The sequence below is a fragment of the Ornithodoros turicata genome, chromosome 1 (genome assembly GCF_037126465.1).
Source record: "Ornithodoros turicata isolate Travis chromosome 1, ASM3712646v1, whole genome shotgun sequence".
In the NCBI taxonomy this organism is placed as follows: Eukaryota; Metazoa; Arthropoda; class Arachnida; order Ixodida; family Argasidae; genus Ornithodoros; species Ornithodoros turicata.
This window is the reverse complement of record NC_088201.1, coordinates 65752486-65779248: the sequence shown is the minus strand read 5'-3', so window position 1 is coordinate 65779248 and position 26763 is coordinate 65752486. Positions and strand designations below refer to the sequence as shown.

The 26763-nt window shown below is 46.6% G+C and overlaps 1 protein-coding gene across 2 annotated transcripts; it reads left to right on the top strand.

The window, feature by feature from the left end:
* The first annotated feature begins 1995 nt into the window (after positions 1 to 1995).
* Positions 1996 to 26763, top strand: LOC135399873 (uncharacterized). 2 transcript variants are annotated; one of them, XM_064631611.1, is made up of 4 exons: positions 1996 to 2111; positions 7658 to 7753; positions 12100 to 12350; positions 26179 to 26763. In XM_064631611.1, the coding sequence occupies exons 2-4, from the start codon at positions 7698 to 7700 to the stop codon at positions 26667 to 26669; spliced, it is 798 nt and encodes a 265-aa protein (XP_064487681.1). In that variant the 5' UTR covers positions 1996 to 2111; positions 7658 to 7697; the 3' UTR covers positions 26670 to 26763. The 2 variants fall into 2 exon arrangements, with proteins under 2 accessions (XP_064487681.1, XP_064487687.1); XM_064631617.1 differs by lacking the exon at positions 7658 to 7753.

Sequence of the window (26763 nt, the reverse complement as noted above, 5' to 3'; positions counted from 1 at the left end):
AGTAGATCGTCGGTCCGTACTTCGACGCCTCGTGGCTCCTCTGGCTACCCGCCACTACCCGCCAACGGGCCGCTGACATTCTACCCCCCGCCATGTTGGGCAGAGTTGATCCAGCGCTCGCTTTCCGCACGCCTGCACATATCCCTCGTCAAGATGCCGCATGAGTTCATCGAATGCGTCTCGACGTGGCCCTCACAGCACAGTGGCGCTACCGCTTGAGACAAGTTGCCTCTCCCCACTGCAGCCACTGCGGTGCTTTTGAAGATCTAGAGCACATTCTTCTCCATTGCCCACACTACCAACCTTCCCGGACCGTACTTCTCCGCATCCCTCAAAGAGCTAGACTTCAGCCTCCTCTCTCTCACAAAATTGCTTGGTCCCTGGCCACATCCAGCAACCAACGCTCTGCCCTCAAGGCTCTCTTCACCTTTTTGGACACCACAAGACTTCGATCTTTATTGTGAAGGGGCTTATTATTTCATTCCCCGCATCACCACCAACAATCCCAGCCATCATCCCGTAATAAAGTTGTTGTTCTTTTAATCTTACCATTGTTAATGTTACCAATGTTACCGAACGCTTCGCCCTGCTCACCTCTAACGCATTCTTATACTAGAAAAATGATCGTATGCCAGAGCTGTGCCTCGCACTCATTCCCAGAGACCTGATCACACGATCCCACTCCGCGACGACCAGAGAAGAACCAATCGGGAAACTTGCGCCATCAGCCTGCTCGATCGAAGTGGAGGGACCGTATGCGGTCAGCGTACCACTGTGTACCAGACGAATTTTCAGCGGCAAACGAAAGCACATTTACTCTTGACGTCACGGCAGCAGGAAAGCGTCACGCCTGCCTTGAGCCGTAAAATTTCCGAAAATTTTGAATAAAAAAATCTATTTCTTTCGTGCTTTTCTCCCGATTTTTTTTGCAACAGAAGAAAGAGAAAAACACGAAAAAGCGTGGTCGAAACCAGCAATGAAGCAAGTGCTGCACAGACTCAAAACCTACATGATGCAGATCATTGCTGTTTTTGAGTGAACGCTGTACACTTCGTTCCTAGACGATTTCAGAAAATCCCAGTGCTCCTTGCGCACGCATTGCATCCTGGGCACTTACTGAGTGGGGAAACGAAAAATAATCCCCCACGTTTCGCTTTCGCTGACCTTGACACGTCGTGGATAATGGACCGGTAGGGGGGAAGTCGAAACAGTTTGGAGGCCACCCTTTTTTTTCGCATTAGTAAGCTCCCACAGTTCAAAGCGGTGCTAAGCACTCAGAGATTTTCTGAAGTCGTCTCGTCGCATAATCTAGGTAAGCCGGTAGGAAACCCGTTTACCGTATTTGCAGATTGCTTGCCTTTGCATGTAGTCAACTATTTGCACATGGTTCGTTGTCTCCAAGCGTTGTCCCCGCGGACGAACAACTCTGCGACAGTTCCTAATGCTCGCAGAGGAAATAACATCAAGCAAGTGGATAGAGAGGTAGCAAGCGAGCTGGTGGTATAGATCCATAACTTAAAAACCCGAGACGTCTGTGTTGCCGTTTTTTGTCCCCCAGGCTCGGGTTGTTAAGTTATGGATCATGCAAGTGCCATCCGAAAATAACGACGGCGATTTTTCGCGCTGCTCAGCACTGAAGTACGGAATCACGCCCGAAAATTTAGCATTTTTGTTTTTCACTTCGACCCCTCCCACCACAAAAAAAAAAAAAATGAAAGAGGGAGAGAGAGGTTATTGGTGGAACGTTTCTGTTCTTTTCTTTTTCGAGCGCTTACGTCAGGCTTACTTTTGAGGGCATTTCTGTAAATTGAACCTGCGTAGCAATAAGACGCCGTTCAACCCAAATATTTTGCATGGTGCCCCCGGGACGAACGTACTTTGCTGACGATAAGTAGTCTTACGTTGCTGTCTATTTGGCATTGCGATGTTGAATGCACATCAATGCACTGTCAATGCCGAGCCATACCCGAGCTCCAAGCAAAAGAGGACGATGAATCCGCCATCTTTCGCGCGCTGCGGTTTCAACGGTGTTCGTTGGGAACGGTTCGGTTTCGAAACATTGTGTGTGAGACCTCCTAGTCAACATTCGTCTTACTTGGTGAACACTACATGTAAGTATATCTCGTATTGACATCTAGTCTCATTCAGCGATTACGCTGCTTGTCGGCTCTGTAGTGCCGTTACTTCTCCTGGTAGCTTCGGAAACTGTACTTGTTTATTCCGCTCGTTATACAGCTGCGAACATCAGTGGAGAAATCGAAGCAAATGCCCGCCCCATCAACGCCCCGCAAACACCAAACAAAGGTTTACATGAGGGGGAGAGGGCAACAAAGTTTGAGGGCACAAAATACGACATTTTGTGGAGAACACTCTACTTGATACATTTCGACACGTAAACGCTGGCCGTACATCGTGGCCAACTAAAATCGTGTGTCAATGATTAACGTGTGTTCCAATCAGGCACCTGAAGACGTCAAGATCGCTTGCCCAACGAAGTACGCGAATGAGAAAAACACATAAACGTCAATAGGAAATTGAAAAGTTCTGCCCAATTCGCTTCTAACATATTTTCACATTCGTTAAAATAACGAAATAACCTGAACATGATGAGAATCAGGGTTGTAAGGTTTGGCTTTATTAAAATCAATCAGTGCTGAGTTTAAAAGTGAGACGGGACGAGGAACGACACACGACACCAAGGTCATGCACAGACCGCTGGCTGCAGAATTGGCTACTTTTGGCTACATTCTCATGCCACGTTGGCGCCTTTTCAGGATTTTGACCTGGCAACCCTGCTGAGAATTCACCGAGAGAAAGGACAGAGTGAAGTGGTTGAGGAGGGAAGGAGTTGGGGACAGGGGGGTCAATCATCGTGCTGTTCACCTTCTTGCAATATGCCATGTCTGAAGTAAAGTGGCTGGTTCAGCCAGACTTTGTGTGGATATCTTCAGATAACAACTGATTAAACTGATTACCATGATATTCAAATCGCGGAGAAAGCCACCAAGGACTATCAGCTGGTTTGGTTCGGCATTCTACTTTCTGTAATGAGAAATAAACGAGCCCTAAACTGTTGATCTTCCTTGTTGTTTGAGGGCGCTTAGAATGACGTGGGATGCAGCGAGTGCAGCAACCGTTTGGAACTGCTGGTAGTGGCACCATGTTGGGACACTACCGGCCGATACTGACTTTTGACTACGGGACACCTGGGAAGATCTCCCTATTGCAAGACTCCAAGAGCGCTCACGAGAAGCCGTAGCAACATAACAATGGGGCTGCTGCTGAACAGCTCCTGGATATTGACGAGGTAGCCGAGGTGGAGGAAGAACTTTGCGACAAAGCTGTCGTGTCAGCGAAGAGAAAGACGGAATTACATGACGAGTTCTCAAATTGTTCAAGCTACTCCGTTGACTTGATTATGCAAGCTGATCATCGTAGCTGCCATGACTCGCGAGGCGCTGCAAACAACGCCTAATTCTAATGACGACGACGGTGAGCAGCACTACGCACTCCATGTTGCCGGGATTTTATTTCGTAATTCTTCAAGGACATCATATGGATGAGTGGGAGTGGCGTTACATGTTGCTATGCGTGGGAAGAAACTCTGATTACTTCTACTTTCCTCAACACATTTCTTTTCCTTCCTCTTTTCCTTCCTCTCAATCCCAAAATTCGCGGTCACCCCCCCGCCGGCGCACTCCGTCACTATACTCAGCCGCTATGCGGGAAGCTGCCTTACAGGATGTTAATTCAATGGGAGACAGCGTTTATGCCAATTAACAGCAAAACAGAATAAAATTTTTAAGATGTCATCGCCTAGTAGAGAAGAACACCATGTAAGGAACCCCTGGAGACATGAAACGCACCAGCAGAATATAAGCCTAGTGCACCCTGGCCAAATGAATTTTAATGCATTGCGCCTATGGGGATTCCGTCGATTTTTGCACATCGCCCATGTTTAGACTACGATTTTTCGACAAAGGCAGTCAAATTCTGCAAACGTCATCGCCTATTTTCGTTCAGTACGTCCTCCAGGCCACATACCAACCACGGCACGATGTGTGAGTGTTAATCCTGATGCACCCAGGGCCTTCAAAGTTGCGACTCAGACAGGGTTCCCCTCCTAGGCGCTCGACGGACTAAGTCCCAGTATTATCGTAATACGCATGCGCTGAGACTGTACGGCCGGTCTGAAGGAGTTCGAAACGAGAACGGTCATTTTTTCCAGAACTCGAAGTGGCTGACAGAACAGACAACTTTATTTTCAGTGAGTAATATACAAATGATACCGTTTTGTATTTTATATCGCTTTTATATTAAACTATACAACTTGATAAAACTGCCCATATCGATTGCCGTTTTGGAAGTGATTTTGTCAAACGCGACCTTTCAGGGTGCAACAGGAGAACAAGGTACGGGGTTCAAACCCCGTGATCGTACTTTCACATATACATACACAATACATTACATAATCAGCTTAGGATATCTTTATTATCATCGTTATATCAAATGATATTAAGCCCCGAACTTGATGAAATTCACCATTTGGCCGTTTTGGAAGCGATTTTTTCAAACGCGAGCTCTCAGGGAGCAACAGGGGAAGATAGGGATTCTAACCCCGTGATCTTACTTTCACGTATACGTATTATAATATCAGCTTAGGACATCTTTAATATTAATTTTATATCAAATGATATTAAGCCCCGAAGTTGACGAAATTGGCCACTTGGCCATTTCGAGTGCCGCTTTGGAAACGATTTTGTCAAACGCGACCTCTCAGGGTGCAACAGGCGAACAACGTACGGGTTTAAACACCGTGATCATACTTTCACGTACACATATTACAAAATTAGTTTAGGACATCTTTAATATTATTTTTATATCGTATGATATTAAGCCCCGAAGTTGACGAAATTAGCCATTTGGCCATTTCGAGTGCCGTTTTGGAAGCCATTTTGTCAAACCCGACCTCTCACGGTGCAACAGGGGAACAAGATACGGGGTTCAAACCTCGTGATCTTACTTTCACGTATACATATTACGAAATTAGCTTAGGACATCTTTAATATTATTTTTATATCAAATGATATTAAGTCCCAAAGTTGACGAAATTGGCCACTTGGCCATTTCGAGTGCCGTTTAAGAAGCGATTTTGTCAAACGCGACCTCTCAGGGTGCAACAGGGGAACAAGATACGGGGTTCAAACCCCATGATCTTACTTTCACATATACATATTACAAAATTACCTTAAGACATCTCTAATATTGTTTTTATGTCAAATGATATTAAGCCCCGAAGTTGACGAAATTGGCCATTTCCAGTGCCGTTTTGGAAGCGATTTTGTGAAACCCGACCTCTCAGGGTGCAACAGGGGAACAAGATACGGGGTTCAAACCCCGTGATCATACTTTCACGTATACATATTACAAAATTAGTTTAGGACATCTTTAATTTTATTTTTATATCGAATGATATTAAGCCCCGAAGTTGACGAAATTCGCCACTTTGCCATTTCGAGTGCCGTTTAGGAAGCGATTTTGTCAAACGCGACCTCTCAGGGTGCAACAGGGGAACAAGATACGGGGTTCAAACCCCAGGATCTTACTTTCACATATACATATTACAAAATTGGCTTAGGACATCTCTAATATTATTTTTATGTCAAATGATATTAAGCCCCGAAGTTGACGAAATTGGCCATTTGGCCATTTCGAGTGCCGGTTTGGAAGCCGTTTTATCAAACCCGACCTCTCAGGGTGCAACAGGGGAACAAGTTACAGGGTTCAAACCCCGTGATCTTACTTTCACATATACATATTACGAAATTAGCTTAGGACATCTTTAATATTATTTTTATATCAAATGATATTAAGTCCCAAAGTTGACGAAACTGGCCACTTGGCCATTTCGAGTGCCGTTTAGGAAGCGATTTTGTCAAACGCGACCTCTCAGGGTGCAACAGGGGAACAAGATACGGGGTTCAAACCCCGTGATCTTACGTTCACATATACATATTACAAAATCAGCTTAGGACATCCTTAATATTATTTTTATATCAAATAATATTAAGCCTCGAAGTTGACGAAATTGGCCAATTTGCCATTTCGAGTGCCGTTTTGGAAGCGATTTTGTCAAAAGCGACCTCTCAGGGTGCAACAGGGGAACAAGGTACGGGGTTCAAACACCGTGATCTTTCTTTGACATATACATATTACAAAATTAGCATAGGACGCTTTTTGCTTAGGGAGTGTCGTTTCTTCAAACGCGACCTCTCCATGTACGGCCTGGCACCAGGAATAAAGGGGCTTCGCACGTTTTAAAGGGCTCGATCTGCTGGCGAACGTTGCGGTATCCTCTGTTACAATCCCAGTACAAGCCGTTCATAGTATCTTTTTGGCACAATGATACAAGTCATTTGAGTCATTGTAAAGGGCCCTGCTGCCGCCTTTTCCAAATTTTGCGGTGGTTTCCGATGCAATCACATGTTATGATCTCGGTAGAATGACATAGTATAAGTTGTTGATAATATGACTGTGACAGCATGACACAAGGGGTTTTGCTCGTTTAAGAGGGCTCTGCTGCCACGTTTGCCGAATTTGGCGATCGCCTGTGTTATAACTCCAGCAGAATAGGATTGCACAAGACACTGGTAACTTCCTTTCTTTCGCTCCATGATACAGGGAGCTCCGCCCGTTTTATAAGGCCTTGCTGCCGCCGTATCCAAATTATGCAGTCTCCTCTTGCGCAATTCCGGTAGAAAGGCACAGTTTAAGCCGTCATTAATATGCCTTTGGTACCATGATACAAGGGGTTTCGTACGTTTTAAAAGAATCTGTTGCTGCCTTTTCCGCATTTGGTGGTCGCTTCTGTTGCGATCCCTGTAGAAGAGCATCATAAGCCGTTGATAATATCTGTTTGGAGCCATGATTAAAGAGGTTTTGCCCGTTCTAAAGGGCTCTGCTGCGGTCTTTTACGGATTTTGCGGTCGCCTCCGTTACAATCCCAGTGGGAAGGGCAATAGCATAAGCCGTCTCGAATATGCCTTTGACAGCATGATACAAAGGGTTTTGCCCGTTTTAGAGGGCTCTGCCGCCGCCTCTTCCAAATTTTGCGGTCACCACTGTCAAAATCCCAGTACAAGGGCCTAGTATAAGTAGTTGATAATGGCTTCGCTATGCAGAATACACCAGTGACTCTTTGTTGTGTATTCCTTGGATGCCCCTGCCATCATCGGGGTTGCAGAAAGGTTACTTTTTCCTTTTCTCAAAGAAGTTGGCAAGTGATGCAATGTTTCAGAAGGATACTGTGGTGGTGGTGGTGATGGTGAAAGGGCTTGCCGTTGTCGGCCTCGCCGTTGTCGGCCTCACGTATATGGGCAGCGTCACGACTGACGCCCTGGGGAAGTGTGCGTCCTGGGCAGACTTCTAGGGTCACTGTGGGTCATTTCTTGCAGGTCGAGGTGTAAGCAAACCATTGACTTGTTTATTCGTGCTGCACTTCGAGAAAAATTGGTTGATTACCATGAACAGCGAAATTCAAACGGCTTCGTAACGGATATGCTCTCAAGCGGTGAACCACCCCAGGCCATAGTCATGAACTATTTGTTGTTGTTGTTGTAACGGATATGTATTTTCATCTATGATGTCTTTTCCTCAGGCTTTAGCACCAGTGCTCCTAGGTGTCTGTTGCCGTGTAAATGTTCGGACTGCCGGCGATTTGCTGTGCAAGTTCACTTTTGTGCCCCATATCTTGGTAAGTTTTTTTTTCCTTGCCGTCGCGGCTCTCTCACTCTGAATTCAAACGGAAGGTATCAGCCTTCGGTCCGTTGCGCAACTCGTATCAGCAGCGAAGAAGAACGACAATTTCTTCTTTGTCATTGTTGTTGCGGCTGGCACTATCATCAATGCGCATAGAAGCCAAGATGCGGTACCCGGCGTGATAAGATGTCTGCGTGATTTCGAGTGGAGAGAACCATAGGGTGGTATATCTATATGGATACATATCTATGCGTATATGCATTGGTGGCCAAGGTGTATCGGGAAATCTAATGAATTACAGGGGAGTGGTTGGAAACATTCAGGGGAAGTGTACACCTCCCTTGGGGGTGGGGGTAATCACCCTGGAAAGGACCGCAATTATAGCAAAGTACCTTAGCGTAAACAGCTGAGCGGTATAGTTATTAGGCATTCGCATATACAATTCGTCAATGAGAAACTTCACTTGACACACCAGCAGAGGCAAATGAGCTTCTTTTCCAAATTAGACATTGAAAATTTGAAAGGCGTTGCAAGTTCTTCGTACATAGTTCTTCACGAACGATTATCCCAACGTTCAGGAGCATTGAAAGTGTCGGTTTACACACTGTATTGCTGATTTTGCTTGCATTTTCAAAGTGAAAAAGGAAAAGGAAATCATGGAAAGAGAAATAAATAAAAATATTCACACAATGACCCTCGAACATAACTACTCCATGTATTTTTTTTCTTTTTTTTTCACTGCGCCTCTCTGTGCTCAGTTTACAGTTTTTGGTGCATGATATCCGGAGAGGCTGCTGCTATGCTGGAAGCCCATAAACTTAGTGTAATAATTAAGATGACGTCATTCTCTGCAGTTGTCTCCACTATAACTTCTCAATTATCATATTACTTACAGTGTAGTTTATCAAAATGCACGTTCAGACCAGATCGCTAATCGCTATAACTACTAGCTGACATTCATGAGTCACAAGAACTGCTCGAATGTGAATGTCCTTCCTAACGTCGACAGGAGCAGCACACATCGAGCAAGGGTAAAAGCAATGCCTGAAAACCTGGTTTCATTCCGAATTCTTCATTATTGGTGTGCGCGCGTGTGTGTGTGGGGGGGGGGGGGGGGGAAGCTTTATTCTATTTAGTGGTCAAGAGCCCTCGGGACACAGAATAGCTGACTGCAAGCCATGCACATGCGGCCCGCGTGTGTGAGAGCCCTGATTGCCCTGATCTAAGCATTACTTCATCTTAAGCGAGAAATAAATAATGTACTCGAGGGCGCGTAGCACTTGTTTAGCGTTATCTCCAAATCTGGTATTTAGTTCTGCTCCAAAATATCTGGTCCAAAGAAGTCGCGTTTGATCAAATTATTGCCACTCGCATCGCCACAGCACTCGCAGACGCCAAACTGTCCGTATCTTCCATTTCATTTAGTAATAACTCTGGATATAAACGTGATATCGAAGATGTCATCACTTAATTACGTAGTCTGTGTATCCATGCTCAATAGCTATGAGTCCGCGACCCATACCTGGTTCCCTTGCCAGAGCCCGCGAAGTAGCGTTTGGTCAAATCATTCATTTTCAAGCGACCAAAGAACAAACAGGAGACAAGATCAGACACAAGTCGCTCTGTTGTTGTTTCGTGTTTGTTCTTTGGTCGCTTGTGGATTTACACCAACCAGCCCAATCTATATACTTCAGACATTTTGCCAAATCGTCGCCCAAGTGGCACTCACTGGCACCAATTTGTCAGTTTCCTCTATTTTAGCTCGTAATAACTCTTGATACCAATTTGATACTGACGGTATCATCATAAAATTACGTAGTCTGTGTATCGTCTGCGGACCGTAGCTGCTGTCCTTGCTGCACTCTTAGAACTCGCATTTAGTGAATTTGTCGTCCAGAAGGCTATCACAGGCGCCAACCTGCCAATTTCATCCGGCAATCTCCCGATATCTGGAAAGTCTCATGCTCGTTCCCAGAGTTATACATCACGTCTTATTCTTTATCTTACGCGAATGCTCCCGGGCGTGTTATCGGTGTTGTTATCAGGTCTGGGAGCGAAACGGGAATTGTTCGCCTCAGATATGTCCTCCTCTCCCTGCCCAGATCTGTTCCTCCTCACGTACTCACGCACCACCCTGTAAACTTAGCTTCCTTGCGTAGTCCTCTGCTATCAGGTCAAGCCGGGTTTCAGAGGGGGTGTCCCTGAATGCTGCTCTTGAATATTCTACAATATGGTAGTATGATAGGTGCTTTTATCGGGGACAAAAGTGCCCATGTCAATGAGACACGACACGTACAGTGCGTGCGCAAGTAAATAATGTCCACATTTCGTTATGTGTGCCAGTGTGCACCTTAGCCACAGTCCATGTCATGAAGTCACTCTTGATGGCCTCTTCATGAACTGACTGCTCTTGAGTCGTTGCAACTGCACATCGTGAAGCATATGTGTTGTGCTTGTCCCGTGTTTGATGGTATTCTTCTTGCATAGTGGTTACGTCAGAGAAAGGCCAAAAGAGCTCGTTAAATTATGTTCTCGTTGCTCAAACGTAACACGCGGTAATAGCACTGATGTTGAGAAATTGACATTAGCCTTCGTGCTTCGTGCAGCAGCAGCAATTGCTCGAGTTCTCTATGGAATATACCTCGTATATTCAGGTCTGCACGCCGAAGGTGGGAAGATTCGAAGAACGTTTAGTGGTGCTTATACAGGGTGTTTCACTTAAGAGTGACCCCTAATTATTTAAACGATGTACTTGAGATAAAAATTAGAAACCTTCTGCGTCATACTTGTGAAGGTTCTTGCCGCCCAAACAGGTGGTTTCCATCAGTGTACCTCCTTAATTTGTCTAATTAGCTTATTTGAACTCATAAAATTCCTAAGGAAAGGTAACATTTTTTTTTTTTTGCTAATTAGAAAGCCCATTGCCACAACAGCCCATTTCAGTCACAATTACAGGATCTTTCACGATCTTTCCACAAAAATTCGACACCCGAAAACTTGCCATCTCTGCAAGCCCATTTTCGGATTTCATCAGTGGCGGCGCTATCGGCAAGGCCCGAGGACACTCCCACTGCGCATGGAAACATCATGAGAAAAAAGAAAAAAGGGAGGGCAAGGACCGGCTCAATCACGCATTTTGTCTTCGCAAGCTTAAAGGAGCATGGAAGTGACATTTAACATGACTCGAAAGCCTGCTTCATCTGTGAAGCTGTCCACAAGGAGTCACCATTCAAAATATTTCCGATCTGAGGCGTAACGTCACTGCGCAATACACTTTACAAAAGACAGCCAAAGAACGGCAGTCGCGGGAGAGAGACACGATCCCGCATGACGTAGAAGCTGCTCGGTGCCTTATTTCTTTGTTTTTTCATCTCGGCTCGCGCGCCGCTTATACATGTTTCAGCTGTGCCGTTGGACGTCACTGGTCACGTGCCGTAGCCCGCGATACGTCACGCCGTCTTCGGCTTCGCTTCGGCGCTCTCCGGATGTGGAGAGCGTTCTCTAAAGCTGTGCGGAACAGAGTCTTGCGCGTGGTATCTGGGTTACTTGCGCTCATCGTTCTTTCGCAGCAGCTCATTTTATTCGTTGTAGAAGACGTTGCAGCGAAAAACTAAAAATATTTTTGGGGTCACTTCCATGCTCCTTTAACTGTTCGCTGCCATCAGTTACCGATAATCACCGACATCCGATGTTCTGTACTGTTCCTGTTGTCCTTTCCTCCTCCTCATACTTTAGGCGGGGCAACTTGAACGAGCGCGCCTTGATGAGCGACGGTTTTTCGGGCAGTTTTTACGTGTTTTCGGGTGTTTTTGTGGAGGTTTTCGTGGAAATTTTTGTGGAAAGATCGTGAAAGATCCTGTAACTGAGACTGAAATGGGATGTTGTGACCATGGGCTTTCTAATTTGCGCAAGAAAACGTTACCTTTCCTTGGGAATTTTTAGAGTTCAGTTAAGCGAATTAGACAAATTAATGAGGTACACTGATGAAAACCACCTGTTTGGGTGGCAAAAACCTTCACAAGAATGACGCAGAAGGTTTCTAATTTTTATCTCAAGTACATTTTTTTAGATAATTAGGAGTCACTCTTAAGTGAAACACCCTGCATGTTTGTCAGCGTTGCTGTTCGGTTCACGCACACGCAAGTGACCTAATGACTGTGTAGCACCAATGTATACTCCGTCCGTAATGGTGTCGCTGAGGAATATGCCATGGATTGAGCATATAGACTCGTACTATTGCGTGCATCTTGTGCGCTAAGTGGAGTGTCTAAATGAAATCCTGGGTGCGTGTCTTGTGTTGTTAGCCTGACAGAACAACGCCCCTTTACCTTTTCATTTCAGTACCATGGCAACACAAAACCAGATTCCAGAAGAACTCGACTACGGTATCTCGACGACCTCTCGTCTGCTGGTGATGGGAACGCTTGTTCTGTTCATCATCGGCGGCGTGCTGGCTGTCGTTGGTATAGGTTACAACAGTCAGCAAAAGATGTACGGAGGCATCGTGATAATCGTCATCGGCGTTAGCATGTACACTCTTACCATCATGTTCACTAGCATCCGAGGACCACCGACTGGTTTTGAGCTCAAAGGTACGTCATATACTGTTTGAGACACGGTTGTCTAAAATCTCTAGCACGGTGCGGAGTGATCCGCTATCGGCGATGTCGCGTACACTCCTAAAAATGAACGTTTTGAAACGTGAAACGTGTTTGAAATTTGTTGAAAACGGGAGGCGTACGCCTTTTTTGTGACACTTATGCGGTTCATAATTGTCACAAATAAGGCGTACGCCTGCCGTTTTCAACAAATCAGGGAAGATAACGATATCATTCGAGGTTATGGTTGGCTAGGAGCGTGCTCTGCGGTGAAGTTCGTTTCTAAGAGTGTACGAAGGAACGGTGCTAGTACACCATCCTATACACTCTTAAAAAGGAACTTCACCGCAGAGCACGCTCCTAGCCAACCATAATCTCCAATGATATCGTTATCTGCCCCGATTTGTTGAAAACGGGAGGCGTACGCCAATTTTGTGATATGCGATTCATAACTGTCACAAAAAGGCGTACGCCTCCCGTTTTCAACAAATCAGTGAAGATAACGATATCATTCGAGATGATGGTTGGCTAGGAGCGTGCTATGCTGTGAAGTTCATTTCTAAGAGTGTACACTCTTAAAAATGAAGTTCACCGGCGGAGGCGTACTCCTTTTCTGTGACACTTATGCTGTTCATAATTGTCACAGAAAAGGCGTACGCCTTCCGTTTTCAACAAATCAGGGCAGATAACGATATCATTCCAGATTATGGTTGGCTAAGAGCGTGCTATGCGGTGAAGTTCATTTTTAAGATTGTACGTAGCGACAACTCCGTCGTCTGCTACGAGCGTCGGCATTTTGACTCCCACATCGCATTGGGCGTCAGCGGAGGGGTTGCGTTTTTCTCGATTTTTCGCGACAGGAAGAGGGTACAAGCGGAATGAAGGATACTAGCGTAGCAAAACTGTCATATATGCTAGTAGAGCTGGTCATGGGGGGGATATGTTTATTAAAGATAAAGGAAAGAGGGAAAGGTCAGACAGGCCAAGGCCGACTTGCTATTCCCAAAAGAGAAAAAAGAAGCAGAAAAGTCATGGTCATGGGTCGTAAAATACGTTGTTAATACTTTGTAACGTTTGTATAAATTTGTCACTGCACCCGCACACGCAGTCGTGTCTCGACCAATTAATTTCAATAGTAAGCATGGGAATGTGTACAGACAACGGAAATATGTTAATTGCTAGCAGATTTTATTACAACGTCTCATTAAAGTTCAACGCCTGCTGCCGTTTTGTTTGAAAACGACGTTGTCTTACCGACGTGCTCATATCGCAAGTGCACCCTCAATCGTAGTTGTACAAATTTGCCCATGATTACATGATATAGTTCTTCTTTGTGTTGGCGACGAGCCGGAGCATTCTTGTCCACGTTATTATGAATGAAAGTTGACACAGTCTTGAAAGGTGAGTGCATCGCATAAATGCGTTTTGAAGCACAAATCGCTCTGAATGCCTCTTCACATTGTACGAAGAAATGTGCTACGCTGCCCGAAATATACCGAAGATTCATTGCACCACGTACGTGCTCACGAAGCTCTCAGTGAGCTTGTTGTGGCTTTACGAAGATTCTGCACATAATCCGACGTTGCATGACAGGCGTAACCTCGTCGACTTCAGGGCACTTTTCACAGCAAACCCGCCGATATGTGACAGGATATCGCACTCGGCACCAGTTACCTCTTCGATAAATACCTAGTGCAGGTCGCTGTCTTCATCCCTTTCGTCAGAGGTTTTTTTCCACTTGATTGCTCAGCAGATCTGCGAGGTAATCGCTGTTGTCGATGTTATAGTTGCCAGTCCGCGGGGTGTGCAGGAACGGGCAGACACAAATCAGTTTCAAGGCATGCTTGACGTCGTATGCGGTTGGTACAGGTTTTTTCAGCCTGTCGACTGAAAAGAGGTTCTCCAGGCAGTCTTGGCTCAAACGTCCGGTTAAAAAGAATTCGTAGCCATCCACCTTCAGGGCCTCTTCGTGCAACTTCAGTACAACGTCTGTCGACATAACACCGGCCTGAGCTGGCTTCCAATGGAGTGTCGCAAAGGTTCTCAAAGAAATAGAGAAAAGAAAGAAAGACCACTTTCATGCGTAAAGTCCGATGCAAAAGAACTGTAACCCGAACGTGGTACACGTAGAAAAAATGAGACGGAACACTGGTATTACCCGAGGTTTGTAAAGAGTGCAATAATCTTCCAGACGCAAGCACACATGCAACGAGAGAAACAAATGACTCGTGGAACGACCGATTTCAGCAGTAGTAGAGGCAGTTCTGACAAGCTTGTTGCGCGCTGGATTTAAAATGTCGGAGGAATGAGTTGCGATATTTTTTCCCAAAACATACAATGACGCTAAGATACAGAAGAAATACAATCACTTGCGTGTACATGTGCCGAATGGCCGCTCGAACGCGCAAAATGCACAGCGGGCAATGGGCAGCGCGTACCAAGTTGGGAGTCAAAATGCGCGCTCCGCACGGGGGCGAGGAGGAAAGGCGGTGTTGGCACGGTTAAAGGGTGTCTCTTCCCTGAAAAGCGGAGAAGCCGCAGCAACCCATGGAGGCTCCCTAGTAGGTAAGGTCACGCACCGCCACCTGTCGGGAGAGAGAACCATGTCGGAATTTACCCGGAGCAGAAAGAAAATGCGATCTCGGTAAGGCCCTTGGTTTTATGGTGGAAGACGACCGAAGTGGAAATGACACCGAAACCGAAACTGAACCTCAGGAGAAGACGAAGACTGACTTGGACACTGTAGGTATCTTCGATTTGACTGCACTCGAACTTGAAGACCTACCGAACGGATGATTCGAATTTTTGCCTGCACGGGAAGGATATTACACTTGTCTCTACTGTGCTGGAAAAAGGCGCAAGCTTTGGAGCGGCCGAGATTTTTTTAAATAAAAATATAAAAAGGCGAAGGACCGAGCAGGAAAAATAAGAACTCGTATTCGTAGTGTCCTCACGCAATGTTCCCGTGATAGCCAGGACTGCGAAATTCCGCTCCTTTCACGTAAGCAAGTAGAATGCGTACGTCGTCAACTCGTCGTTGTTGTCGGAATCCAGCTTCTCCGAGCTGCTTACAGGCAGTGTTGTACGTATCGCCGTTACAGTTATCGATAATTTTTTCGGTATCGGAGTGCGTATCGCGATACTTTCTTAAGCCGCTATCGGAAAAGTGTTTCCGTTACAAATTTATGGTAACGCGATCTCTGTATCGTTACCGATACCGATACTTTTTAGTGCCCCACCCTTTCTTCACCGACCATATTTCTCACTCTTATTCATTGTCAATGGTTCGCCTAGCCCTCGATAATAAGCTTGTGGACACGCCTACGTGTTCCGTAACCGGAATTATGGAATTATAGCAAACACGTGTTCACCGTTGGAAACTGAAGGAAATAACCACGCTGTGTCCAACAAGAGAGTTGAGGTCAACGAACAGAGGTCAAGCCTTTGACAGTGCGCTCTGGATTCCACTGCTAAGCTGCCGTGTTGCGCTGAGTCACGCTCACATATACTGTAGCATTGTTAACATCGGATAGGATTCCTTGGTCATTGAATTCCATGGTAAGTGTGGGCCTGACACTAACCTAATTGTCACACTGCCTCTGTGAGCTGCCGAAGATATCAATGCCTGCAAGGAGACTAGTGGTCTGCTAGTGTAGTTTAATGCTGCTAGTGCAGTCTAGTAGTGCAGACTAGTGGTCTGCTGCCAGCGCCGCAGCCATTGTCGTGTTCTTTACGCTTGTCTTTCCTTTCATGTTTGCGTGTCTTGTGTTTCATTCGCTACTAGTCATTGGTATAGGTGTTTGTTATGGCTCTGTACCTGTAAGTAGAATTGGATCTGCTGGATTCCGACAGTACAACGAGTTGACGACGTATGCATTCTATTTGCTTGCGTGGAAGGGAGGGGGGGGGGGGGGGAAGGGATCGCATTCGTGTTCCCGGCTATCACGGGAACATTGTGGGAAGTTGCTACGAATAGGAGTCTTGTTTTTTCTTTTCATCTTTGTGTATTTTTATGGACAAAAAAATTATCGGCCTTTTCAAAGCTTGCGGCTTTTTCCAACCCAGTAAAGACGAGTGTAATATGCTTCCCGAGCAGGCAAACATTCGAATCATCCGTTCGGTAAGTCTCAGATATGACCGCATTATCACTACCCACGTGTTTATCTCGACAATGAAACTGGTATCGCATCGCACACATAACCGTCAGCGTTACAGACGTGTTGTTTGCTCCGCGTGCACTACTGCACTTTCTATCCAGCAAGTGCAGCCCGCCCGTGAACTCGTACAGAACTAGTGTTGCGCCGTTACAAAACTAATACTAAAGTGCAGAGGGCACGAGCAGCACTGACAAAACGAATATAGAAGTGCTGCACTGCCTGAACTAGTTCGACGAGTGCAGCCAAATCGAAGATGCCTCCGTATTCGTTTTGTCAGTGCCCGCCGTGCCCTCTATACTCTCGTATTCGTTTTGTAACGGTGCAGCACTAGTTGTGCACGAGTACACGGGCTGGCTGCACGTGCTCGATAGAAAGTGCAGTATGAGTGCACACCTAGCAAACGACACATCTGTAACGCTGACAGTTCCTTGATGTGTGTGCGATGCAATACCAGTTGCATTGTCGCGATAAACACGTGGGTAGCGATAATGCGGTCATATCTGAGACCTACCAAACGGATGATTTGAATGCCTGCACGGGAAGCAAATTACACTTCTCTTTGCTGTGTTGGAAAAAGGCGCAAGCTTTGGAGCGGCCGAGAATCGTTTTCTTTTTTATATAAAAATATACAGAGATGAAGGACCGAGTAGGAAAAAACAAGACTCCTATTCGTAGCATCTTCCCACAATGTTCCCGTGATAGCCGGTAACACGAATACCAATGACTAGTAAAGCGAATGAAACACAAATCACACAAACAGTATACATGACATGAAAGACAAGCGTAAAGAGCATGCGAACATGCGTGGACTTCTGAATAGCGAACATGTGCATAGTGAATAGCGAACTTGCGAGTAGAGCACATGCCAAGTATTTTGGGGGGCTGGGGGTGGGGGGTGAGAACTTATGTTAGGAGTAGCAAAACAAGTCGGGAGACGAGTTCAGTTTCTCCTCTTTTTCTCCTTACAAACAAACAAACAAAGAAGCGTAAATAACACGACAGTGGCCGCGGTGCTGACAGCAGACCACTAGCCTGCACCTGCACTCGCTTGTTTGTTTTGGAAGCGCTAGTGCTGAGCCTACACTTGCACTGTCTCAGTCGGCGGCGGACACTCTTTGCACCACATCGGCACTCCCCTGAACTAGTGCCGGTGGCGCAGGCCAAATCGAAGAGATCTTACTACTACTATCGCATACTCGGCGGCGTCTGCAAGGGAGAGCTGTTGAGCGTGGCCTCCCCTCGGGGAGGGTACTGGTAAGGCATACCTTCCATAACCCATATGAAGCAAGCCAGCAAAGTTCCTTCGTGCGCGACATCGGCAAGAAGGGATCGCGCCGCCACAGGCTGGAGATTTTAGACAACCGTGTCCCAAACAGCACAAAATGGGTTGAGAACGTAGTATTCTATTTTGTTGCCGCGTGGTACTGCTTTAGACGTACAGAGTCTGAATTTTGCAGGCGTTATTGTAGAGGAAAGAAACAAGCAAACGCATATGGAATGTGTATATGAACGGCTATGCAAAGATTATGAAATCATCATATACTTTAACTCATTGATAACAAAAACATGCGGTAGTATGCGGTACTGTTGCTGGAATACTACAGTGAGCCTTGTAGCCTGTGGTATGGCATGCACCGATAGCAGAGCCGTCGTGAGGCGAGTTTGCTCCCGGGACAGAGTAAACGCGAAGCGCCCCCTCCTCTTCTCTGTCTCTCTCTCTCTGACTGCTCCAGAAGCTCTGTAAACAAAGAAAAGAAAATGCTCATGCGCACTGCCGAGATTATAAATTTAAATTCTCTTCATTCTCGCTCTATACTGTACAAAAACTCGCCCTGCCGTTCGGCGCCCTCTCTGACGAGGGCGCCCGGGGCGGCTGCCACTCTCGCCCCCTCCCCCATCACTACGGCTCTGCCGATAGTAAACTAGAGGTAGGCAGTCCATGTCTCAAGTTTTAACCTTTGCCAAGCAGCACAATGTACTGAAAGCCGAGTGCAATAGGGGTGGACGGTATGTGCCTTATCAATGTTCTTTAGTTTCACGAGTCTGTTCAAGGCCTTCCACCTACCGGTCCACCCCTATTGCACTCGACTTTCAGTACATTGTGCTGCTTGCACGCGTACACAGACAAGAATTCTTGTCTGTGTACGCGTCGTTTCCCAAAGTCTGCTGCAATATTGCTGTTCTCCACGGGTAGGACAAAATCTCCTTTAAGTTCTGTCACGCGTGTGTCGCTGATAGCGCTTCACGTGTGCTATCTCCTTCGCACCTGATAAGTGAAGCTATAAAAGCCTGTAGCTGAAAATGAACTGACTGCCCTCACCGGCTCCCTTTTTCGGTTTCGTTTTCCCTGTCTGCTGTGGAAATTTGAAGTTGGTCTGTGCGCCACAAATCAAGATGCAGAAGCCATATGCACTTCTCTAAATAGGATCTAAATACGTTTACACAGTTTCACTCCATTATCCGCATTTTATAGGTTTCCCTACATTGAGCTGCGAAGGTAGCGAGGGTACAATGGCATAACACTGTTGTCGAGATTGCTCCTTTCTGGTCCTCAAATGTCGTTGGGGCCTCCTTTCGCGTTGATGGTCATTTCTTAGAAAGGTCCTTCGAGCTGCCGTCTGACACGGCTGTCAGAGGTCATTTTTTGCAAATGACAATACCCCGAAGTCCTTCCAGCATGCCGTCTGACTGGGGTACTAGAAAGAACCGGTGTTGTGCTGAATTTCTTTTTTGTCTACAAGAAAAATGCGTCCCACAAAATTTGGCTTTTGCTGGAGTGCAACGACAAAATGTGCAGGACTGAGTTCTATGTAGTCCAAGATGCCGGCAACTGTCAGCGGTACTGTTGCCGAAAGGCTGGGATTGATTCGCTGCATAGCAGCCATTGGAGTCTCAACTATATATGACATCCCTCGTCCTTATGAGCAAGTTTTTAAAGGAGTAGGAGGATTAAATGGTGTCTTGTATCATGTGAAGATGAAGGAAGACTGCCCAGCCTGTCATAAAGCCAGCAAGGAAAGTAGCCATACCACTGCAGGCTAAGGTGAAAGCGGAATTGAACCGCATGGAGGAACAAGGGATAATCACGAAGGTTACCGAACCGACGGAGTGGTCCAGTCATATGGTAGTGGTCATCAAAAATGAAAAGATCCGAATATGTACGGATCCGACAGATCTCAACAAAGCAATGCTCAGGGAGCACTACCCGATGGCCACCTTGGAGAGTATTACAGCACAACTGCACGGTGCTCAGTTTTTTTTTTTTTTCTACTTTAGACGCGTCATCGGGATTTTGGCAGATTAAGCTCGATGAAGAAACCTCTTTTGAGTGTACTACGAGCACACCCTATATGGCAGATATCGGTTTCTAAGAATGCCGTTCAGCATTTCAGCTGCTCCCGAGGTGTTTCAACGAGCCGTGCGTGGTGTCGTAGAGGGACTCACAAACACAGCGGTCCTCATGGATGACATTCTTCTCTGGGGACGGACAAGGGAAGAACACGACGGGAGTATGAAAAAACTGCTGGAACGATGCAGAAACAGTGGACTCAAGTTGAACTGTGAAAAATGCCGCTTCCTGCAAACACAGGTAAAATATTTGGGACATGTTCTCACTCGTGATGGCGTGAAAGTTGATCCAGATCGTGTTGCCGATGTTCTTTCTGTGCTTGAGCCCCAGAGCGTTAAGGACTTACTTGTGCTTATTGGCATGATGAATTATGTAGCAAAGTTTGTGCCCAAGATGTCCGACATGACAGAGCCGCTGAGGCAGTTGCTAAGAAAGGATGTCGCCTGGATATGGACAGACATTCACCGATAAAGTTTTGGAGCGCTCAAGAATTCTCTGACAAATGCTCCAGTGTGGGCCGTCTTTGAACCAGGTCAACCTGTTACCTTGTCAGTTGATGCGAGTCAGGTTGGAGTAGGCGCAGTTGTGCTCCAAAGGGGTCGTCCAATATCGTTCTTGTCCCGTTCGCTAACAGGTGCGCAAAGGCGATATGCACAAATTGAAAAAGAGACTTTTGCTATCGTTCACTTGTGTACCAAATTTGAAGACATCTTTGGACAATCTGAAGTGATAGTGGAAACGCACCATCGCCCGCTGGAGTACATATTTAAGAGACCTCTGTGTGAATGCCCTCTCAGATCACAGCGTATGCGACTGGTGTTGCAGAGGTATCCGATAGTAGTGAAATACCATCCGGGGAAGGAACTTTTTCTTGCTGACGCTCTGTCGAGATTTCCGAGCAAGACTTTTGTAATGAATGAGGCTGAACAGTTTCAAGTGAATGTTCTCAGCATCCTTCCCGATTCAGATCAAAGATTGCAAGATCTGCTGCAGGCAACGGAAAAAAGATGAAAGCCTGCTGTTGCTACGCCGCTACATTTCTGAAGGATGGCCGGAGTCGAAACGGGATGTTCCGGACCACCTCCGACCCTACTGAAACTACCAAAGTGAACTAAATACAGAGGACAGTTTGGTGCTAAGAAGCAACACGATCATCGTCCCATCCTCTGAACGGAAAGAGGTCCTTCGGCAGCTTCACTCCTCACATATCGCCGCAGACAAGATGAAGCAAGAGCAAGAGATGTAGTGTACTGGTCCAGTATTTCTGCAGTCATTGAAACAACAGCGAAAACATGCCCGACATGTCGGAAGTATCAAAGAAAAAATACCAGACTACCTCTTCTTAACTTGGAAGTGCCCAGTCTTCCCTGGCAAATTGTCAGTATGGACTTGTTCTACCATGGAGGTCACCAATTTCTGGTTTTAGTAGATGCTTACTCTTTCTTCTTTGAGGTGAAGGAGCTACGTCATCCTACTGCAAGTGCGGTGATAAAGTTGTGCGCTGAAATTTTCGCAACACACGGTCTCCCGCAAAAGATAATGGGCCACCATTCAACAGCCAGACCTTCAAGGAGTACTGCTTGCGACATACTTGTTTGATATCTCCAGCCCCCGTAAAAGCGGGTTACCGAACCAAGTTGCTGTGCTACCGTCGCCTTCGCCTCACTTCCGTTCCCCTGGTGGCGGCAGGGCTGCGCAGCGCAACCAGACGGGAGAGATGGCGATCCGATAACCGCGCATCGTCTGCGAGCTCCAAATGCGTCAACGGGGCAGCGCTTTCCTCGGAATGCTGAGTGCAATGGGAATTGTAACCTGTTTCCTTTTGTTCCTGTTTACTGTTTTTGAAACATAAGTACACCGGGATTAGGCCACATTTGAGCAGTTCCTGCGGTCGTCGACTTTTTGTGAAAGGTGTCACAGTAATGCAAGGGACAACGGCTGCTCCGTGAAACTGGCACAAGCGAGGGATTACCTCATTTTATTTACTGGTGTTATGTGAAGCAAGAAAGTCTCGCTTGCTGGCTAGGATTAAAAAAAGAAACAATACATTTATACAAAATGAGGCAAAGAAAAGCTGTGGAACACTGGACCTCAGTAACGCGTTGGTGCCCCTCCACCCTCAATCACTGCGCTCATTCGCCTGTGCAGGGAAGCGTAGAGGGCGGAACAACACCTTAGGAACAATCGAGAAAGTGTTGATAATCTTATCAACACTTTCTCGATTGTTCCCGATGTGTTATCCCTGAGGTGTTCTGACCATTCATTGGTCCACGTATCCGCACTCCGCATTCCGAAGAACGCGCTGCCCCGTCGACTCATTTGGAGCTAGCAGACGATGCGCGGTTATCGGATCGCCATCTCTCCCGTCTGGTGGTGCTGCGCAGCCCCGCCGCCACCAGGGGAACGGAAGTGAGGCGAAGGCGACGGTAGCACAGCAACTTGGTTCGGTAACCCGCTTTTACGGGGGCTGGGGATATCAAACAAGTATGTCGCAAGCAGTACCTACGCAAGTATCGCGTTGCTTTTGTTACATCGAGTCCGTATCACCCACGTTCAAATGGAATGGCCGAGCGAGCTGTTCAAGAAGCAAAAAAAAACTGCTAACCAAATGTTCTCGTAACTCGTTGGAGTTTTAAAGCGCATTGCTGGAATGGCGAAACTGTCCGAGAGATGACTGCCTAAAATCACCTGCCCAGAGACTATTGGGAAGGCAAACAAGAACTCTCCTTCCGGTTCACCATTCTCACCTGGAACCTAGCCCAGTAAACCCCGGAAAGGTCAAGAAACGCCTTCAAGAATACCGTAGAAGACTGAAGACCTCCCACGACAGATCGTCCCAGAACCTGCCCCAGCTGCAATCCGGCACTAATGTATCGGTTTACGACACTTTAAAGCTGTGGACTCCAGGAACTATCGTCAGGCCGGCACAGACTCCTAGGTCTTATATTGTGGTCACTGAAGACGGACGCCACCTGCGCAGAACGCGCGAGCATCTACGAGAAGTCTTCCCTGCACCAACCACGACTGACGACACTTCAGCCAACGTTCAGCAACCATCTTTGGGAATCAGCACGGATGCTGCAACACCACCGCGAAGATGTAGAAGAACTCGACGACCTCCTCAACTGTATCCAGAACCAGAAACACACAAAACTCAGAACCAAGTTTGATGGGCAGAGGGATGTTGGAAGATAACTTTATTAATGGAAATGCAAACTAAAGTGAAAAAAAAAACGTGTCACGCGTGTGTCGCTGATAGCGCTTCACGTGTGCTATCTCCTTCGCACCTGATAAGCGAAGCTATAAAAGCCTGTAGCTGATAATAAACGTACTCTTTTTTCCTGGTTCACTTCATGTGTGCGTGTGCAGCCTTGCATTACAAGGTCCATTTGACTTCAAAGACCTTACAGCGGCACTAAACCGATATAAGAGCAATGATGTATCAGTAGGAATATGTTCATTGAACATATTTTCTTTTATTATGGAGGTCGACAACGACATAGTAGCGCAGTAATTACAGAACGCGTTGCGCACTATTTCTTGAACATCCTCCGCCCTCCAAGTTCTCATAACAATAGGAGCGACATCATTTTGACGTTTCGGGCGGGCCATCACCTATGTTGCTGCATTTTTGAAGAAGTTTTTTGTGTTTGTTTCACGAGGGATGTCCTTCCACAACGTATTATTTGTACGTCGCTGCGACATATCATTTCTGTACAACAGAAATGAAATTACTTAATAAGCCGCACTTATTCTTTGACGTGAAACCCCTCCACAGCCAAGGAGTCGCAACAATGCGACAGCAAACAGGTTCGGCAGGTTCTTCCCCGCGGCTGACCTTGTGGGAGTCCAGGATTGGTTGACGACGCAAAACGTCATTCGGGGATGAGTCTGCCCCGTTTGCTGTAGCCGAATGACGTTTGCTGACGTGTTAGACGAAGGGGTTGAGCTGATTTCGCTCTTTGATTCGCTTTTTAAATAGCTAAAGCGCTTGAGATACACAGTCTTCCACATATTTAGGTAGAGGGAAACCCTTACGTTCACTCTGTGCAGTTTTTTAGACAAAGTACGACCATCAGTTTAGTGCCCCTTTAAAGGAGCTTGAAAGGCGCCTCTTCAGTCCATAGGCTGTTTCACCTAGGGCGATATACAAATCGCGTTAAAATATCTACTTGTCTGAAAACTCTGGGTTCGACGCTATTTATATCGGGAAAGATTTTCCTATGACTTTCATCATCCAGTTTAATTTGCGAGAAATTGAATTTCCCCAATTGAACTCCGAAATTTGTAAAGTCAACTTCACGTTTTCTATTTCTTTTTTACGGTAACAGAACGCGCATGCCGGATTTATCTCATTCTATAGCAAAATACATTCACTACTACAATGGTATTAGCCGAAAAATTTGCGCAAATACCGTCGTTTCGAGGTGCGCAAATTGCCGGCCTCACTCAGACCTCCGAAAGGAGATCCGCGTTGTGTTTCTTTCTGCCCTTTCACCTTTCCAAGCTGCTTTCGATAACGGCAACATGGTTGCTACGCAAAGTTATCAGAAACAAGAGCGACAAAGGAAGGGGCGGGTGGCCGTTTTTCTTCCGACGCATCTTCATTAGATTGACGGAGAATAATAATAATAATTCGCGGCTTTACGTGGCGAGACGACTGTGATCATGAGCGACGCCACAGTGGTCGGTCTTTGGAGTAATTTCGCGCATCCGAGGGTTCCTTAACGTGCGTCGATAGCTCAGCACATGGCACACCGTATTTAACGTCCCTCGCGGAAGACGGCTTGTCAAAGAAACCTGTACTACCCTGCCACCAAGTTGCTGGCGTCCTCGGCCGGATTTCAACCCGCAACCTTGGGGTCAGTAGGCGAACACACTACCAACTGAGCCACCGGGGCCGGTACAGAGAAATGAGCTCGGCGGACAATCTGCGCGCCTCGAAACGAGGGTTTTCGCAAGTTTTTGAGCTATTACAAATGTAGCAGCAGGGAATGTATTTTGCAATGCAACGGGATAATGTCTGCGATGTCTCCTTTGTGTTTCTGTCAAAATGCATGAGGTAGACTTCGCCAATAGACGAGTTCAGAAAATCCCACTGCTCCTTGCGCACGCGTTGCATCCTGGGCGGTTACTGCAATGAGGAAGGGAGAGCTGTCCGCGTTTCGTTTTCGCTGACCTTGACCCCTCGCGGACAATCGGCCGGGAGAGAAGGAACCGAAACAGTTTAGAGACCTTCTCCTCCTTTGTCATCAGCACGTTCCCAGAGTCCAAAGCGGTGCTAAGCTCTCTGGGATTTTCTGAAGTCGTGTATTTCGGAAATCAATTCGAAAAAAGTAAATTTCTGGCGTATGAAATTTGATAAGACTGCACAGAAGCAATGGCAAAATATACCCCGAGATAGATTCTGTTGACCTCATAATGTTCAGAAAAGTAGGTTTTTAATACAATTTTTTTTTATCACGTTAGGTGAAACAGGTAAATGTTCGTGATATGAACACACTACCTTCGGGAACTGCCGCGCGAAATATTTCGTTTTGGGAATTTTGGGGCATTCCCTGAAAAAAAAAAATGGTTTACAGAAGCGCGCGCAGCGGTGGCGACCTCTCACAGCTTCTCCTGGCGCGTCGTGACGTCACGTCATCTGAACACTTTTATTGGGCAACAAGAATCGTCTGCTAGGACGTAGGAGCAACACCACCTACAGACAAAGCCATAACAACACAATAGCAATTGACATAGCAATTAAGAGCCCGCCAATCCGATGTTGCTTTCAGCGGCCGCAGCTATGGACACGAGCTACGATCAGACGCATGGGGGCATCCACTGGTAGCCACAGACAACCTGTGTTTCAAAATTGTCTGCGTCGATTGGCCGACATATCTTGGCATCGCAGCTTCAGCGATTGGCGACTTTGTAGGTCTACGTGCGAAGGAGTGAGAGGAGGCATTAAGCATGCCTTCTGCATCTAGGCGGCGTTAGAGCTGGGCGGCGTTAGAGCAAGGCGACGGCCAGGCTCTGGCGACGGCCAACTGCTCTGCGTCAGACGCGGGACGAGCGGCGCGAAATAAAAGCGCATAAACGAACAAAGAAACAAAAAAGGCGCGCGCCTCAGTATTGGGTAGATGACGTGGCGTCGCAGACCGGCAGCTGAGAGAATAGGCTTTCTCAATCGTAAGATTGACTGACATATTTTTTTCGAGCCCTCCCATACTCTTTTAAAGCATTGTTTCCTCAAAGCTTTAATCAAACGAAGTGTATTCCTAAGGGTACCCCTAAAACATGAAGTTTGCTCTTCTCCCATTCCTAATTTCAGGCTTCGAAGCTGTCGCCAAAGTCAAGCCAGCTACTTTTCGCCCAGCCCTACTATCTCGGTTGTTTTACCTCATCGCTGCCATCCTCTTCTCCTCCGGCTGCGTCCTGGTGATCATCGGCTTCAATCGGGGAGTCTATTACCTCTGGATACCTGGTTACGCCATGTCCTTGTTTGGTTTCCTGGCGTACACGCTCACCATCATGTACGGCCCCATGAACGTCAAGCCTGGAGCTATGGTCGTCGCGTTTCCCGACGACAATCTCAACCGCGTGATTGCAGGAGAGCTCGAAGACGCAGTGGGACCTCGGATGGGTATTATCACACCTGGCGAAAACGGTGCCTCATTTGCCCCAACCTTGATAGGGTATGAGCCACTAACTCCTCGGGGTAGACAAGCCTACCTTCCCGAACAAGGAATAGATGTCGTTCCAATGGCCAACGTTGCTAGACCGGCAGGTCGTAATGTGTTACCCTACCCAGTGAGACAATGAGTTGGCGTAGTGTGATTAGTCCGATGCTCAATATTGTACATATCACATATCACTCTGATCGTTTGAATGGAAGTATAGTAATTTTTTCACTCTG

Coding starts and splice junctions, on each gene's coding strand:
- LOC135399873 (XM_064631611.1), top strand. CDS start 7,698: ATGTTCGGACTGCCGGCGATTTGCTGTGCAAGTTCACTTTTGTGCCCC. Junction 7,754..12,099: donor CTTTTGTGCCCCATATCTTG/GTAAGTTTTTTT, acceptor TTTTCATTTCAG/TACCATGGCAACACAAAACC. Junction 12,351..26,178: donor GACTGGTTTTGAGCTCAAAG/GTACGTCATATA, acceptor TCCTAATTTCAG/GCTTCGAAGCTGTCGCCAAA.